Raw genomic sequence first — 15,843 nt, 5'->3', positions numbered from 1 at the left:
GGAGACAGAGAGAGATGGAGAGAGACAGAGAGAGACAGAGGGAGATGGAGAGAGATGGAGCCAGAGGGAGAAAGATGGAGAGAGACAGAGAGAGATGGAGAGAGACAGAGAGATGGAGTCAGAGGGAAAGAGATGGGGAGAGATGGAGGGAGGAGAGAGACAGAGAGAGATGGAGTCAGAGGGAAAGAGGTGAAGAGAGATGGAGTCAGAGGGAGAGAGATGGAGTCAGAGAGAGAGATGGAGTCAGAGAGAGAGAGAGGGAGAGAGATGGAGCCAGAGGGAGAGAGATGGAGCCAGAGGGAGAGAGATGGAGCCAGAGGGAGAGAGATGGAGCCAGAGGGAGAGATGGAGAGAGATGGAGTCAGAGGGAGAGAGATGGAGTCAGAGGGAGAGATGGAGAGATATGGAGTCAGAGGGAGAGAGATGGAGTCAGAGGGAGAGAGATGGAGTCAGAGGGAGAGAGATGGAGCCAGATGGAGAGAGATGGAGCCAGAGGGAGAGAGATGGATCCAGAGGGAGAGAGATGGATCCAGAGGGAGAGAGATGGAGCCAGAGGGAGAGAGATGGAGCCAGAGGGAGAGAGATGGAGCCAGAGGGAGAGAGATGGAGTCAGAGGGAGAGAGATGGATCCAGAGGGAGAGAGATGGATCCAGAGGGAGAGAGATGGATCCAGAGGGAGAGAGATGGAGAGAGATGGATCCAGAGGGAGAGATGGTGGGAGAGAGAGATGATCACAGGCATTAGATGGGGCTAAATTAGTTGTAGCTTTCCCCCCCTCCCTCCACCCCCCTCCCTCTACCCCCCTCGCTCTCTCTCTCTCTTTCTGTCCTCCTCCCCTCTCTCTCTCCCTCCCTCCGACTCCCCCCCACTCTCTCTCTGTCCTCCTCCCCCTCTCTCTCTCTCTCTCTCTCTCTCTCTCTCTCTCTCTCTCTCTCTCCCTCCCTCCCTCCATCTCCCCCCACTCTCTCTCTCTGCCCTCCATCTCCCCCCCACTCTCTCTCTCTGTCCTCCTCCCCTCTCTCTCTCTCCCTCTAAATGAGTTTTATCAGCAGAGGGAAGTAGCTGAATCTAATGTAGAACGTTACAACTGGAACACAGAGGAACTTCAGGGGGGTGTTCTAAATGTTAATAATTATATTCAGCTAGAAGTTCTAGGTGACATTCAGTTGGGCCTAGTTGTACTGTGTGTGTGTGTGTGTGTGTGTGTGTGTGTGTGTGTGTGTGTGTTCAGCGTATCTCAGATACGGTTGGTTGGACAGTCATTCAACTACAGTCTTTGTTTATTTGTATCGTACCGTCTCAAGGGCACCCTATTCAATGGCACCCTATGTCCCTATGTAGTGCACTTCTTTAGACCAGGACCCATAGTGGCTATATGGGAAATAGGGTGTCATATGGAACACACGCTACAGATGTGGACTCTTAATTTGAGCCAGTTTACTACAGCAGGAAAATAATCCTGCAGCAACAACAAATGTGAGTTATAATGTGGATTATGATTCATGGACATGTTTGTAGGGTTTGATACATTTTTCATTTAGGGAACATCAAGTGTGCCATAGTAAAGGGAAAAGTACAAACTTCAGAGGCCTTTTTAAACCTCCAATACACTACACGTTTTCAGTCTCAGTGACAAAAGAGTGATCAAATGAAGATCCTACATCTGTGGTCTGTGGGATGTTTCATTAACATATCATCAACTCTGATGAGAAATGCAATTAAAATGTCATTATGTTGTTGATATTTATGCAACCACCCAAAGGCAATACTGTCAACCTTGAAATGAGTTATTTCAGATTGATCGATTTCCAGAAAGGAAGAGTTTTAGTTATTGGTTGGTCTTGTTGGAGGGGGAAACGTTGGAAGACTATCTATGGTGTGTGTCTTTGTGTGTCTCTAGGTAAAGTGTTCATTGGCAATAAGAAGGAGATTGCAGAGAATAGAATTCCAGAACTCAACACTTATATGAAGGTAAGCCATACAGAAAATATACGCAGAGTGTAAACTATGGTCCCTTATTGATGTCACTTGTTAAATCCACTTCAATCAGTGTAGATGAAGGGGAGGAGTCAGGTTAAAGATGAAGGGGAGGAGACAGGTTAAAGATGAAGGGGAGGAGACAGGTTAAAGATGAAGGGGAGCAGACACGTTAAAGATGAAGGGGAGCAGACAGGTTAAAGATGAAGGGGAGGAGACAGGTTAAAGATGAAGGGGAGGAGTCAGGTTAAAGATGAAGGGGAGGAGTCAGGTTAAAGATGAAGGGGAGGAGACAGGTTAAAGATGAAGGGGAGCAGACAGGTTAAAGATGAAGGGGAGCAGACAGGTTAAAGATGAAGGGGAGCAGACAGGTTAAAGATGAAGGGGAGGAGACAGGTTAAAGATGAAGGGGAGCAGACGGGTTAAAGATGAAGGGGAGCAGACAGGTTAAAGATGAAGGGGAGGAGTCAGGTTAAAGATGAAGGGGAGGAGACGGGTTAAAGATGAAGGGGAGCAGACAGGTTAAAGAAGGATGTTTAAGCATTGAGACATGGGTTGTGTATGTTTCTCATTCAGAGCGATTATTGGCAAGACAGAAGATTTAAGTGCCTTTGAACGGGGTACAGTATTATGAGCCAGGCACACTGGTTTGTGTCAAGAACTGCAATGCTGCTGGGTTTTTCACGCTCAACAGTTTCCCGTGTGTATCAAGAATGGTCCACCACCCAAAGGACATCCAGTCAACTTGACACAACTGTGGGAAGCATTGGAGTCAACATGGGCCAGCATCCCTGTGGAACGCTTTCAACACCTTGTAGAGTCCATGTCCTGACGAGGCTGTTCTGAGGGCAAAAGGGGGTGCAACTCAATATTAGGAAGGTGTTCTTAATTTTTTGTCCACTCAGTGTGTATTTGCTGTCTCTCTCTCTATGTCTCTATGTCTCTCTATGTCTCTCTCTCTCTGTCTCTCTCTCTCTCTATATATATATATATGTCTCCTCTCCTCTCCTCTCCTCTCCTCTCTATCAGAGATTGCTGGGCCTGCCTACCTGGGTTCTATTGGATGACGACATCAGGATGTTTTTCTACCAGACTGAGTCAGACAGTCAGCACCAACCACGAGCCCTGCGTCGCCTCCGACCCCCTACACGTAGAGTGTAAGCTATCATTTAGTTTTACCGCTCTAATTACGCTGGTAACCAGTTTATAACAGCAGTAAGGCACCTCAGGGGTTTGTAGTATATGGGTAATATACCACGGCTAAGGGCTGTATCCAGGCTCTCCGTGTTGCGTCATGCATAAGAACAGCTCTTAGCCGTGGTATATCGGCCGTATACCACACCCCTTTGGGCCTTATTGCTTAAATATAACACCACAGTAATACTGTTTCAACGTGTCACTACTGCTGCTACTTCCTGTAACTCTGGGACTCTTTAGCAGTCAGCTACTACTCCCCCAAAACAACTTGCTCCCTCCATACTTCTTTTATACTGTTGACTCATTCAGAGTTCCCTGCACCACAGTCTCACATGAATAGAACTCTTACTTCTTCCACTTTCTGGGCACCACCCATTACTGAGACTGCTTGACCTCTGAACCGCCTTCACTTAGCCCTGTAACAGAGAGTTGTTGGCCACTGTCGTTTCCTCTAATGTTCACTTCTCTGATGTGTTGCTCTCTTTTGTCACGGGGTTGCGTCCCAAATGGCACCCTATTCCCTATATAGTGCACTACTTTTGACCAGGGCCCATAGTGCACTATTTAGGGAATAGGGTGCTGTTTGGGATGCTGTCAGAGTTCCCCGTTAGGAGATGTGGTAACTAAGGACATGTTATGTGCTAATTAGGGAGTCTCTCAACAGGAAGTGATGTAAACTAGGACTCTCTCTATTTCCTCTTTGGACTGATCTCACTCACCGCAGGGTTTTTCACATTTTCTAAACGGTCATCTCTGACAGTACGATGAAATGTTAAAACTCCATTTCTATTTCTTGCTCTCCCTCCCTCCCTCCCTCCCTCCCCCCCTCTCTCTCTCTCTCTCTCTCTCTCCCTCCCCCTCTCTCTCTTCAGGAAGACAGTCAAAACCAACCAGACAGATGTCTTCTCCTCCCCCAGAGCTGAGGTACAGTACTTCTCTTTTTTCCTCTTAACCCTCTGTTTCGATCTCTCTCTATCTCTCTATCTATCTATCTATCTGAGGTAGGCCTACAGTACTGTAAAACTGTTGCTTTGGTTACGGTCTTCACGCTTACCCACACAACCCAAACCCTGTCAGGATAACGCAACATGTTACCATAACCACCACATAAACAAGCAACCATGTAACATTGTGATCAATGACAGTTAGCATGTTGTTTGAAGTAACCACAGTACAGGGTCATATGAAGGACAGCCCCTCCACACACACAACACACAATCAGGTGGGAATTACACAAAACCTTGTAGATATACATCAACATACACTACTGGTCAAAAGTTTTAGAACACCTACTCATTTAAGTGTTTTTCTTTATATTTACTATTTTCTACAGTGTAGAAGACTTTAGAGACTTTACAACTATGAAATAACACATGGATTCATGTAGAAACCAAAAAAGTGTTAAACAAATCTAAATATATTTTATATTTGCGGTTCTTCAATAGCCACCCTCTGCCTTGTTCTAAACCGTTTGACCGGTAGTGTAGATCTGTTTGGTTTCTAGCTGAAGAATTGACTAGTCTCTCTATAAATCTATTTGTGACTGGAAAGGACCTAATGGAGTCATTAACGGGGTTAAACAGAAGTTGTTTCTCCACCCCCCTGAGTCTGTGACTCCGTTGACCTCTGAGAGTGGTTTCTCATTCTGTTTTGCTCCTTTAATCCTCTGTCTTTCTCCTCTCTCTCTCCACTCTTTCCATCCATGTCATGCTCTCTCCTTCATTTTCTCCCTCACTTTATCATATTTTAGCATTAACCCCCCCCCCCCCCCCTTTCATGTCTCTTTCCAAGGCTACCTTCATCCCTCGCTCCTGTCATCGTTCCTTGGGAGAGGTTTGTCTTTCTTTCTTCTAGTTCCCCCTGTTCTCATTCTGGTCATGCCAGAGAGATGGAGAGGAAATATGAAAGAAAAACACCATTTAAATTCTACTGTCGTCTTAACTGGACTGGGGAGGGAGATAAGGTGAGGGTGGGGATAGGTTAGTGTGTGAGGGTGTGTGTGTGTGTGTGTGTGGGGGGGGGGGGGATAGGTTAGTGTGTGTGTGTGTGTGTGTGTGTGTGTGTGTGTGTGTGTGTGTGTGTGTGTGTGTGTATGTGAGGGTGGGGATAGGTTAGTGTGTGAGGGTGTGTGTGAGGGTGGGGATAGGTTAGTGGGTGTGTTTGGGTGACCTTGTTTAGTGTGTGTGTGTGTGTGTGTGTGTGTGTGTGTGTGTGTGTGTGTGTGTGTGTGTGTGTGTACTCTCGAGGACCTGGTCTAAAGGGGCCGTCAGTGGTCGTTTGAAATCCTTGCAGAGGAAATGGCTTTTAGTCTTTACACACAATCTCTGTTAGAAGAGTTAACCCCTCCCCCCCCCACACACACACTTTTAGTCTTTACACACAATCTCTGTTAGAAGAGTTAACCCCTCCCCCCCCCACACACACACTTTTAGTCTTTACACACAATCTCTGTTAGAAGAGTTAACCCCTCCCCCCCCCCCACACACACACACACACACACACACACACACAGATTCCATAATGTCCGTAAAGACCGTTATGACAGTGGGAGGATGACTCTCTTCTGGACTGTAGGTTATATACAGCCAGGTCACACAAGATCCACTGCCAAATTAGACTAAAAAAATGACTTCAAAACTGTCCACTAGGGGCAACGGTGAGCGCTTTTACCATCAAGTTGTCTTGGGTTTTGCTATGGCGTTGTGGGCGGGGATGGCGGACGGGCGGCTCCGAGGGTCACGTGCTCAATCCCAGTGATAGGACCTTGTTTATTTATTTTAGTTTTAACCCCTTAACCCTTAACCCTTAACCCTATCCTTTAACCATTGGGAATTATTGCCTAAACTTCACTTTCGAAATTTGACATTTATGGACAAGGGTTTGGATGTCTACAGTAAGACTGTGAGAGCTTGTTGTTTTAAATAAGGTGTGTGTGTGTGTGTCGTATCACTCAGTTTTAAAGCTTCACTAACCACAGTTAAAGGAGACCAGTACTTTAGCTTGGGACATGGTCAAACGTACTGCATCTCTCACACACATATTCTCTCCACTCCCCTCTGTCACACACACACACACACACACACACACACACACACACACACACACACACACACACACACACACACACACACACACACACACTCATGCCCCCCTCCCCTCTCTGTCACACACACACACACACACACACACACACACACACACACACACACACACACACACACACACACACACACACACACACTCATTCATTCTCCCCTCTCTGTCACACACACCTCATTCTCCCCTCCTCTCTCTGTCACACACACTCATTCCCCCCTCCCCTTCCTGTCACACACAGTACAGTGAACCGTAAACTCACAGTCCTCTCTGCCCACACCATAGTCATTATAGTTTATCCATCCCTCTCAGCACTGTGCGTGTGTGTGGTTGAGTGCTTCAGACTGTTATCTGCGTTTGGTCATGTGAACTGAAGTGTCCATTAGATGTAATCTAAACTATGGTCAATGACCCGATGTGGAGATGGATGGCACTAATCACACATTTGACTTGTGTTGTCCAGTTCAGCGTTAGCGCTACAGGCAATGAGCCATAGGGATGCGCTAGTAGCAAGCGTTAGCTAAGCCAGTCGTAGTCAGAGTAAGAAGGTGAGAAAGTGGTGAGGTTTGTCTTTTGTCTTTGACAGTGCAAAAGATGACAGAGGGAGAGAGTTGTGTTCAGGTGAAGTCATGTCTTGATGTCTTGAATGAAGTTTCATTTTTGGCAGAATGCCTCTAGATTTGGTAGCTGTGTCAATGGCACAGTTTGGTTATTAACTATTTAAGTGGGGACAGGACACACACACACACACACACACACACACACACACACACACACACACACACACACACACACACACACACCAGCCGCTCAGGTGCCCTCCTCCTCAAGGGCACCATTTATATCCTCCCATGATCCTTCACTTCACCCAAGCCAACCATGAAGTGGGTCATCCAATTAAGACAAAACAGAAAAACTCCCTCCCTATTGGCTAGCTGTGTTAAACGAGCTGAATGCATTCATTAAGTTATGGGTCGTTAAGATTGTAATTGGAACGTGTGACTCCTCCCATTGGTGAGGTGACCCTAGGGCCATAGCTATATTGTTAGATCAGGTTTTAATCAGTCCCTCCTCATGTGTCTATATCTAGACTAGGTGCACTACTTTAGACCAGGGCCCATAAGGCAGGTCTATATGTGTCTATAGTTAGATTAGGTGCACTACTTTAGACCAGGTCCCATAAGGCACCCTAGATCTACATGACTCTATAGTTAGACCACTAGGTCTAGTCTGACACTACCCCCCTGGCTCCTTAACCCTAGAGCCATGACTATATAGTTAGACCACTAGGTCTAGTCTGACACTATCCCCCTGGCTCCTTAACCCTAGAGCCATGACTCTATAATTAGACCACTAGGTATGGTCTGACACTACCCCCCTGGCTCCTTAACCCTAGAGCCATGACTCTATAATTAGACCACTAGGTATGGTCTGACACTATCCCCCTGGCTCCTTAACCCTAGAGCCATGACTCTATAGTTAGACCACTAGGTCTAGTCTGACACTATCCCCCTGGCTCCTTAACCCTAGAGCCATGACTCTATAGTTAGACCAGGTGTTAATCAGTCCTCTGGGGAAGCTGAATCTAGATCGCAGGTCTATGTGACCCTTGGGCCACATTTCTATAGTTTGATTCGGCACCCTAGACTGGCACCCTATTCTCTTGTGCACTACTTTAGACCAGGGCCCATAAGGCAGGTCTACATGTGTCTATAGTTGGATTAGGTGCACTACTTTAGACCAGGGCCCATAAGGCAGGTCTATATGTGTCTATAGTTGGATTAGGTGCACTACTTTAGACACGGGCCCATAAGGCAGGTCTATATGTGTCTATAGTTGAATTAGGTGCACTACTTTAGACCAGGACCCATAAGGCAGGTCTATATGTGTCTATAGTTGGATTAGGTGCACTACTTTAGACCAGGACCCATAAGGCAGGTCTACATGTGTCTATAGTTGGATTAGGTGCACTACTTTAGACCAGGGCCCATAAGGCAGGTCTATATGTGATACTCTGACAGCACTTTTGTCAACCCCCTAAAAACACTTCACAAGTTCAGGTCTCTGTCGTCCTCGACTCCGTCTGACCAGAAATACCAGGCCTGGATAGTAACTCCATAGGAGATGGAGGGAGATGAGACCTGAAGAAGGGAAAGGTTGAGTTGAGGGATTGTGAGTGTGGGGGAGGGGTTGGTTGGTGGGTGGATGTGGGCGAGGGGTTGATTGTTTGGTGGGTGGGTGGGTGTGGGCGAGGGGTTGGTTGGTGGGTGGGTGGGTGTGGGGGAGGGGTTGGTTGGTGGGTGGATGTGGGCGAGGGGTTGGTTGTTTGGTGGGTGGGTGGGTGTGGGCGAGGGGTTGGTTGTTTGGTGGGTGGGTGTGGGGGAGGGGTTGGTTGTTTGGTGGGTGGGTGGGTGTGGGCGAGGGGTTGGTTGTTTGGTGGGTGGGTGGGTGGGTGGGTGGGTGTGGGCGAGGGGTTGGTTGTTTGGTGGGTGGGTGGGTGTGGGCGAGGGGTTGGTTGTTTGGTGGGTGGGTGGGTGTGGGCGAGGGGTTGGTTGGTGGGTGGGTGGGTGGGTGTGGGGGAGGGGTTGGTTGTTTGGTGGGTGGGTGGGTGTGGGGGAGGGGTTGGTTGTTTGGTGGGTGGGTGGGTGTGGGGGAGGGGTTGGTTGGTGTGTGTGTGGGGGGGGGGGGGTTGGTTGGTTGAGGGATGGTGTGTGTGCGCGTGTGTGTGTGTGTGTGTGTGTGGGGGTGGGGGGTATTTTTGAAGTGTGACAGGTATGGACTTGGATGAACCAGATGTGTGTGCTGTGCCCGTATGCCTCATCATCATCATTCTCATCAAAGTAAAACCCACACACACTCATTCGAAATCCCACTGTGTGTGTTTCACAGTGTATCACACACTCACCTTTTCTGATCTTCTCTGCTAAATATAGATCCCCAATCACACTCTACAGTAAACTCCTGTGTTAATGTTAATAGCAGATAATATCATCTCTCTGTAATTCATCTGTGTGTCGTACACTGTTCCACACTGATTTACACAGAGATTGATGAATAGATAATGGAGGGAGAGAGGGGGAAGGGGTGAGAGAGATGGAGAGAGAGGGGGAAGGGGTGAGAGAGACCGAGAGAGGGGGAAGGGGTGAGAGAGATGGAGAGAGAGGGGGAAGGGGTGAGAGAGGGGGGAAGGGGTGAGAGAGGGGGGAAGGGGGGAGAGAGAGGGGGAAGGGGTGAGAAAGAGGGAGGAAGGGGTGAGAGATGAGAGAGTGGGGGGGAAGGGGTGAGAGATGGAGAGAGAGGGGGGAAGGGCTGACAGAGAGGGGGAAGGGGTGAGGGAGGTAGAGAGAGAGGGGGAAGGGGTGAGTGAGGTAGAGAGAGAGGGGAAATTGTGAGACAGAAAAGGGGAGTGGAAAAGATTGAATGTGTGATTTAGAAAGAGTGAGAGAGGGGAAAGATGGAGAAAGAGTAGGGATATCAAATCATATTTTATTTGTCACATACACATGGTTAGCAGATGTTAATGCGAGTGTAGCGAAATGCTTGTGCTTCTAGTTCCGACCATGTAGTAATATCTAACAAGTAATCTAACAATTTCACAACAACTACCTTATACACACAAGTGTAAAGGAATGAATAAGAATATGTACATATAAATATATGGATGAGTGATGGCTGAACGGCATAGGCAAGATGCAGTAGATGGTATAGAATACAGTATATACATATGAGATGAGTAATGTAGGGTATGTAAACATTATATAAAGTGGCATTGTTTAAAGTGGCTAGTGGTATATTTATTACATCAATTTTTCCATTATTAAAGTGGCTGGAGTTGAGTCAGTATGTTGGCAGCAGCCACTCAATGTTAGTGATGGCTGTTTAATAGTCTTTGAGATAGAAGCTGTTTTTCAGTCTCTCAGCCCCTGCTCGCCTTCTGGATGGTAGTGGTGTGAACAGGCAGTGGCTCGGGTGATTGTTGTCCTTGATGATCTTTTTGTCCTTCCTGTGACATCGGGTGGTGTAGGTGTCCTGGAGGGCAGGTAGTTTGCCCCCAGTGATGCGTTGTGCAGACCTCACTACCCTCTAGAGAGCCTTCCGGTTATGGGCAGAGCAGTTGCCGTTCCAGGCGGTGATACAGCCCGACAGGATGCTCTCGATTGTGCATCTGTAAAAGTTTGTGGGTGTTTTTGGTGACAAGCCGCGCCTTCTTCACCCCGCTGTCTGTGTGGGTGGACCATTTCACTTTGTCTGTGATGTGTACGCCGAAGAACTTAAAACTTTCCACCCTCTCCACTACTGTCCCGTCGATGTGGATAGGGGGCTGCTCCCGCTGCTGTTTCCTGAAGTCCACGATCATCTCCTTTGTTTTGTTGTCATTGAGTGTGAGGTTATTTTCCTGACACCACACTCCGAGGGCCTTCACCTCCTCCGTGTAGGCCGTCTTGTCGTTGTTGGTAATCAAGCCTACCACTGTAGTGTTGTCTGCAAACTTGATGATTTGAGTTGGAGGCGTGCATGGCCACGCAGTCATGGGTGAACAGGGAGTACAGGAGAGTGCTGAGAATGCACCCTTGTGGGGCCCCAGTGTTGAGGGGTGGAGATGTTGTTTCCTACCCTCACCATCTGGGGGCGGCCCATCAGAAAGTCCAGGACCCAGTTGCACAGGGCGGGGTCGAGACCCAGGGTCTCAAGCTTAATTCCGAGTTTGGAGGGTACTATGGTGTTAAATGCTGAACTGTAGTCGATGAACAGCATTCTTACATAGGTATTCCTCTTGTCCAGATGGGTTAGGGCAGTGTGCAGTGTGATGGCGATTGCGTTGTCTGTGGACCTATTTGGGTGGTAAGCAAATTGGAGTGGGTCTAGGGTGTCAGGTAGGGTGGAGGTGATATGGTCCTTGACTAGTCTCTCAAAGCACTTCATGATGACGGAAGTCGTTTAGCTCAGTTACCTTCGCTTTCTTGGGAACAGGAACAATGGTGGCCCTCTTGAAGCATGTGGAAACAGCAGACTGGGATAAGGATTGATTGAATATGTCCGTAAACACACCAGCCAGCTGGTCTGCGCATGCTCTGAGGACGTGGCTGGGGATGCTGTCTGGGGCTGCTACCTTGCGAGGGTTAACAAGTTGAAATGTTTTACTCACGTTGGCCGCGGTGAAGAAGAGCCCGCAGGTTTTGGTAGCGGGCCATGTCAGTGGCACTGTATTGTCCTCGAAGCGAGCAAAGAAGTTGTTTAGTCTGTCTGGGAGCAAGACATCCTGGTCCGCAACGGGGCTGGTTTTTCTTTTGTAGTCTGTGATTGACTGTAGACTGTAGGATGGAGTGATAGAAAGAGAGCTGGAGAGAGAGAAAGGGAAACAACTAACGAGGGTGTGAGTGAGTGTGAGAGGGCGCTAAGGAGATTCCTATCTCAACTTTTTCCATACCCTGTGTTTATTGGGAGAGAATGTTGCTTATCCAGCCAGGTCGTTCAAGATTGACTTTGAAGTTGGGCTTCTATCCATGTCCTGAGGACGTTGGGAAATGCCTTCAAAACGGGTCACTAGGGGAAACGAGCACTTGAGCATCAAGTCATCTCATGACTGGATCAGATGGGGAAAGGGGGGATACCTAGTCAGTCGTATAACTGAATGCCTTCAACTGAAATGTGTCTTCTGCATTTAACCCAACCCCTCTGAATCAGAGAGGTGCCTTAATCGACATCCACATCTTCAGCGCCCAGGGGGTTAACTGCCTTGTTCAGGGGCAGAACGACAGATTTTTACCTTGTCAGCTCGGGGATTCGATCCAGCAACCTTTTGGTTACTGGCCCAACGCTCTAACCACTGGAAGGTTGCGTGTTCAATCCCAGTGGGGGGGTTCTAACCCCATCCCAAACCTTAACCCTTACCCCTTACCTTAACCATTTAGAATGAGTGACTGAATGTAACCCTTACCTTAACCATTTAGAATGAGTGACTGAATTTAACCCTTACCTTAACCATTTAGAATGAGTGACTGAATTTAACCCTTACCTTAACCATTTAGAATGAGTGACTGAATGTAACCCTTACCTTAACCAGTAGAATGAGTGACTGAATGTAACCCTTACCTTAACCATCTAGAATGAGTGACTGAATTGAACCCTTAACTTCTAAATGTGACTTTTGGAGAAATGGAGCGATACAGAGCAGCAGGAGAAAAACACTTTGAAATGACATTTGGAGAACGTGGATGAACGTCTAATTCTGCAGTGAGACTGTGAGAGCTTGTTGCTCATGCACACACACACACACACACACACACACACACACACACACACACACACACACACACACACACACACACACACACACACATTAAGCCCTGCAGTAATTTGACATTGTAATCAAACAATACATTTTTGGTGTACTGCATTCTAAACAGCAGGATCTGGGTAGTGTGTGTGTCTGCGCTCTGTTGTCTGCACAATCATGTCAGTGTGTGTTCTCAGGGTCTGGGTAATCTGCTGCTGTAAAATACTGCCTCAATTAAACTGGCCCACACACACACACACACACACACACACACACGTACACACACACACACACACACACACGCACACACACACACTAGAGATTTGGCATGTCTGTAGGATCACTCAGATTGTAATGAATTGGTGCACCAATTGTCAGGTTATCAGGCATCGCATACACTTTTGTCCAAAAGTAAGTGGACACCTGCTCGTTGAACATCTCATTCCAAAATCATGGGCATTAATATGGAGATGGTCTCCCCTTTCCTATTACAGCAGCCTCCACTCTTCTGGGAAGGCTTTCCAATAGATGTTGTAACATTGCTGAGGGGACTTGCTTCCATTCAGCCAAAAGAGCATTAGTTCGGTCGGGCACTGATGTTGGGTGATTTAAGCATTTTTGTATATAAAGTGTATGTACAGTACTCCAGGGTGCAAAACTGACCCAAGATCAGCATCTAAGGGAATGTTACCCTACAGCAGGGTAGACAACCCCGTTCCTGGAGTGACACAGGTACTGCAGGATTGTGTTCCAATTAGGCACCACATCCTCCAAACTGACCAACTGAGCTAAATGTAAAAACATGAAGGGCCTGTAATACAACAAGGTGGCCCTGGGCTGCTCCAGATACCACTCACTGTACAACAGTAGCTATTATACTATACTACAGGGTTTGTCTCGGCCCCCCCACACACACACACATACACTGCTCCTCACACTCCCACTGCTTCAACATCTCTTAACACCCTCTCACTCACTCACTCACTCACTCCTCTCTCTCTCTCTCTCTTCGCGTTCTCTCTCTTCTCTCTCTCTCTCTCTCTCTCACTCCTCTCTTTCACTCACTCACTCACTCCTCTCTCTACTCACTCACTCACTCACTCCTCTCTTTCTCTCTCTCTATCTCTCTCTCTCTTCGCTCTCTCTCTCTTCGCTTTCTCTCTCTCTCTCTTCACTTTCTCTCTCTCTCTCTCTCTCTCTCTCTCTCTCTCTCTCTCTCTCTTCACTTTCTCTCTCTCTCTCTTCTCTCTTCTGTCTCTTTCTTTCTCTCTCTCTCTCTCTCTCTCTCTCTCTCTCTCTCTCTCTCTCTCTTTGCTTTCTCTCTCTCTCTTCTCAGTCTCTCTCTCTCTCTCTTTTTGCTTTCTCTCTCTTCTCAGTCTCTTTCTTTCTCTCTCTCTCTCTCTCTCTCTCTCTCTCTCTCTCTCTCTCTTCGCTTTCTCTCTCTCTCTCTTCGCTTTCTTTCTCTCTCTCTCTTCGCTTTCTCTCTCTCTCTCTCTCTTCGCTTTCTCTCTCTCTCTCTCTCTCTCACACTTTCTCTCTCTTCGCTTTCTCTCTCACTCTCTCTCTCTTCACTTTCTCTCTCTCTCTCTCTCTCTCTCTCTCTCTCTCTTTTTGCTTTCTCTCTCTCTCTCTTTTTGCTTTCTCTCTCTCTCTCTCTTCTCCATCTCCATCTGTAGTTCTCCTCTTTGTCTTGATGTCATCTGTCTCTGTGTCCTTCACTCTCCTCCTCTTCACCTTTACTCCACCCGTCCCTCCATCTCCTACTTGACTGAGCAAAGCTTCAGCAATGTGTGTGTGTCCACATGCAGGCATGTGTGTGTGTATGTGTGTCCTTCTTATCTGTAATAGGTTTGTTTATTACCTGTCCCCAGATGCCCTGTTAGCGCAGTACAGCAGTAATACTAATGTAGGAACACACAGACACACACACACACACACACACACACACACACACACACAATACATTAGTATTGTTAATGTAGGATGTGGTCACTCTTTATGTTACTACCATCATTAAACAGGAGATTAACTAATCTTTATGTTATTACCATCATTAAACAGGAGATTAACTACTCTATGTTACTACCATCATTAAACAGGAGATTAACTACTCTATGTTACTACCATCATTAAACTACTCTTTATGTTACTACCATCATTAAACAGGAGATTAACTAATCTTTATGTTACTAACATCATTAAACAGGAGATTAACTACTCTTTATGTTACTAACATCATTAAAAAGGAGATTAACTAATCTTTATGTTCCTACCATCATTAAACAGGAGATTAACTAATCTTTATGTTACTAACATCATTAAACAGGAGATTAACTACTCTTTATGTTCCTACCATCATTAAACAGGAGATTAACTAATCTTTATGTTCCTACCATCATTAAACAGGAGATTAACTAATCTTTATGTTACTAACATCATTAAACAGGAGATTAACTACTATTTATGTTCCTACCATCATTAAACAGGAGATTAACTACTCTTTATGTTCCTACCATCATTAAACAGGAGATTAACTAATCTTTATGTTACTACCATCATTAAACAGGAGATTAACTAATCTTTATGTTATTACCATCATTAAACAGGAGATTAACTAATCTTTATGTTACTACCATCATTAAACAGGAGATTAACTACTCTTTAATACCAGGCAGTTGTGTGGATGAAAAGATATCCTGCTTCTTACCATATAGTTTCTCATTAGTGCCCGTCAAATACCAAGGAGGGGTGTAAAGTGACTGTACAGTGTTATCCGTTTTACCACATGTCCTACATTATCATGACTCAGCTCAGAGCCACACTATAAAATACAGTATCATGACTCAGCTCAGAGCCACACTATAAAATACATTATCATGACTCAGGTCAAAACCACACTATAAAATACATTATCATGACTCAGGTCAAAACCACACTATAAAATACATTATCATGACTCAGCTCAGAGCCACACTATAAAATACATTATCATGACTCAGGTCAAAACCACACTATAAAATACATTATCATGACTCAGGTCAGAGCCACACTATAAAATACATTATCATGACTCAGCTCCAAACCACACTATAAAATACACTATCATGACTCAGCTCAAAGCCACACTATAAAATACACTATCATGACTCAGCTCAAAGCCACACTATAAAATACACTATTATGACACAGCTCAAAACCACACTATAAAATACATTATCATGACTCAGGTCAAAACCACACTATAAAATACATTATCATGACTCAGCTCAAAGGCACACTATAAAATACATTATCAT

The 15,843-nt window shown here is 46.2% G+C and overlaps 3 protein-coding genes across 4 annotated transcripts in view; 1 reads left to right on the top strand and 2 right to left on the bottom strand.

Annotated features, from left to right (window-relative positions):
* Window positions 1-15,843, bottom strand: part of LOC139424237 (uncharacterized) — a 511,968-nt gene that overhangs the window by 354,374 nt on the left and 141,751 nt on the right.
* Window positions 1-15,843, top strand: part of LOC139424395 (neutrophil cytosol factor 4-like) — a 31,828-nt gene that overhangs the window by 4,267 nt on the left and 11,718 nt on the right. For both annotated transcript variants that reach the window (XM_071176168.1, XM_071176169.1), the window contains exons 4-6: window positions 1,901-1,971; window positions 3,007-3,134; window positions 4,047-4,098. In XM_071176168.1, the coding sequence (XP_071032269.1) occupies window positions 1,901-1,971; window positions 3,007-3,134; window positions 4,047-4,098 (251 nt within the window). The remainder of the gene's footprint in view (window positions 1-1,900; window positions 1,972-3,006; window positions 3,135-4,046; window positions 4,099-15,843) is intronic.
* The window catches only part of LOC139424398 (parvalbumin alpha), a 53,923-nt gene that overhangs the window by 37,082 nt on the left and 998 nt on the right, over window positions 1-15,843 (bottom strand). The window lies entirely within an intron of this gene.

The sequence above is a fragment of the Oncorhynchus clarkii genome, chromosome 13 (genome assembly GCF_045791955.1).
Source record: "Oncorhynchus clarkii lewisi isolate Uvic-CL-2024 chromosome 13, UVic_Ocla_1.0, whole genome shotgun sequence".
Taxonomy (NCBI): Eukaryota; Metazoa; Chordata; class Actinopteri; order Salmoniformes; family Salmonidae; genus Oncorhynchus; species Oncorhynchus clarkii.
This window is presented reverse-complemented; position numbering and strand designations above follow the sequence as displayed.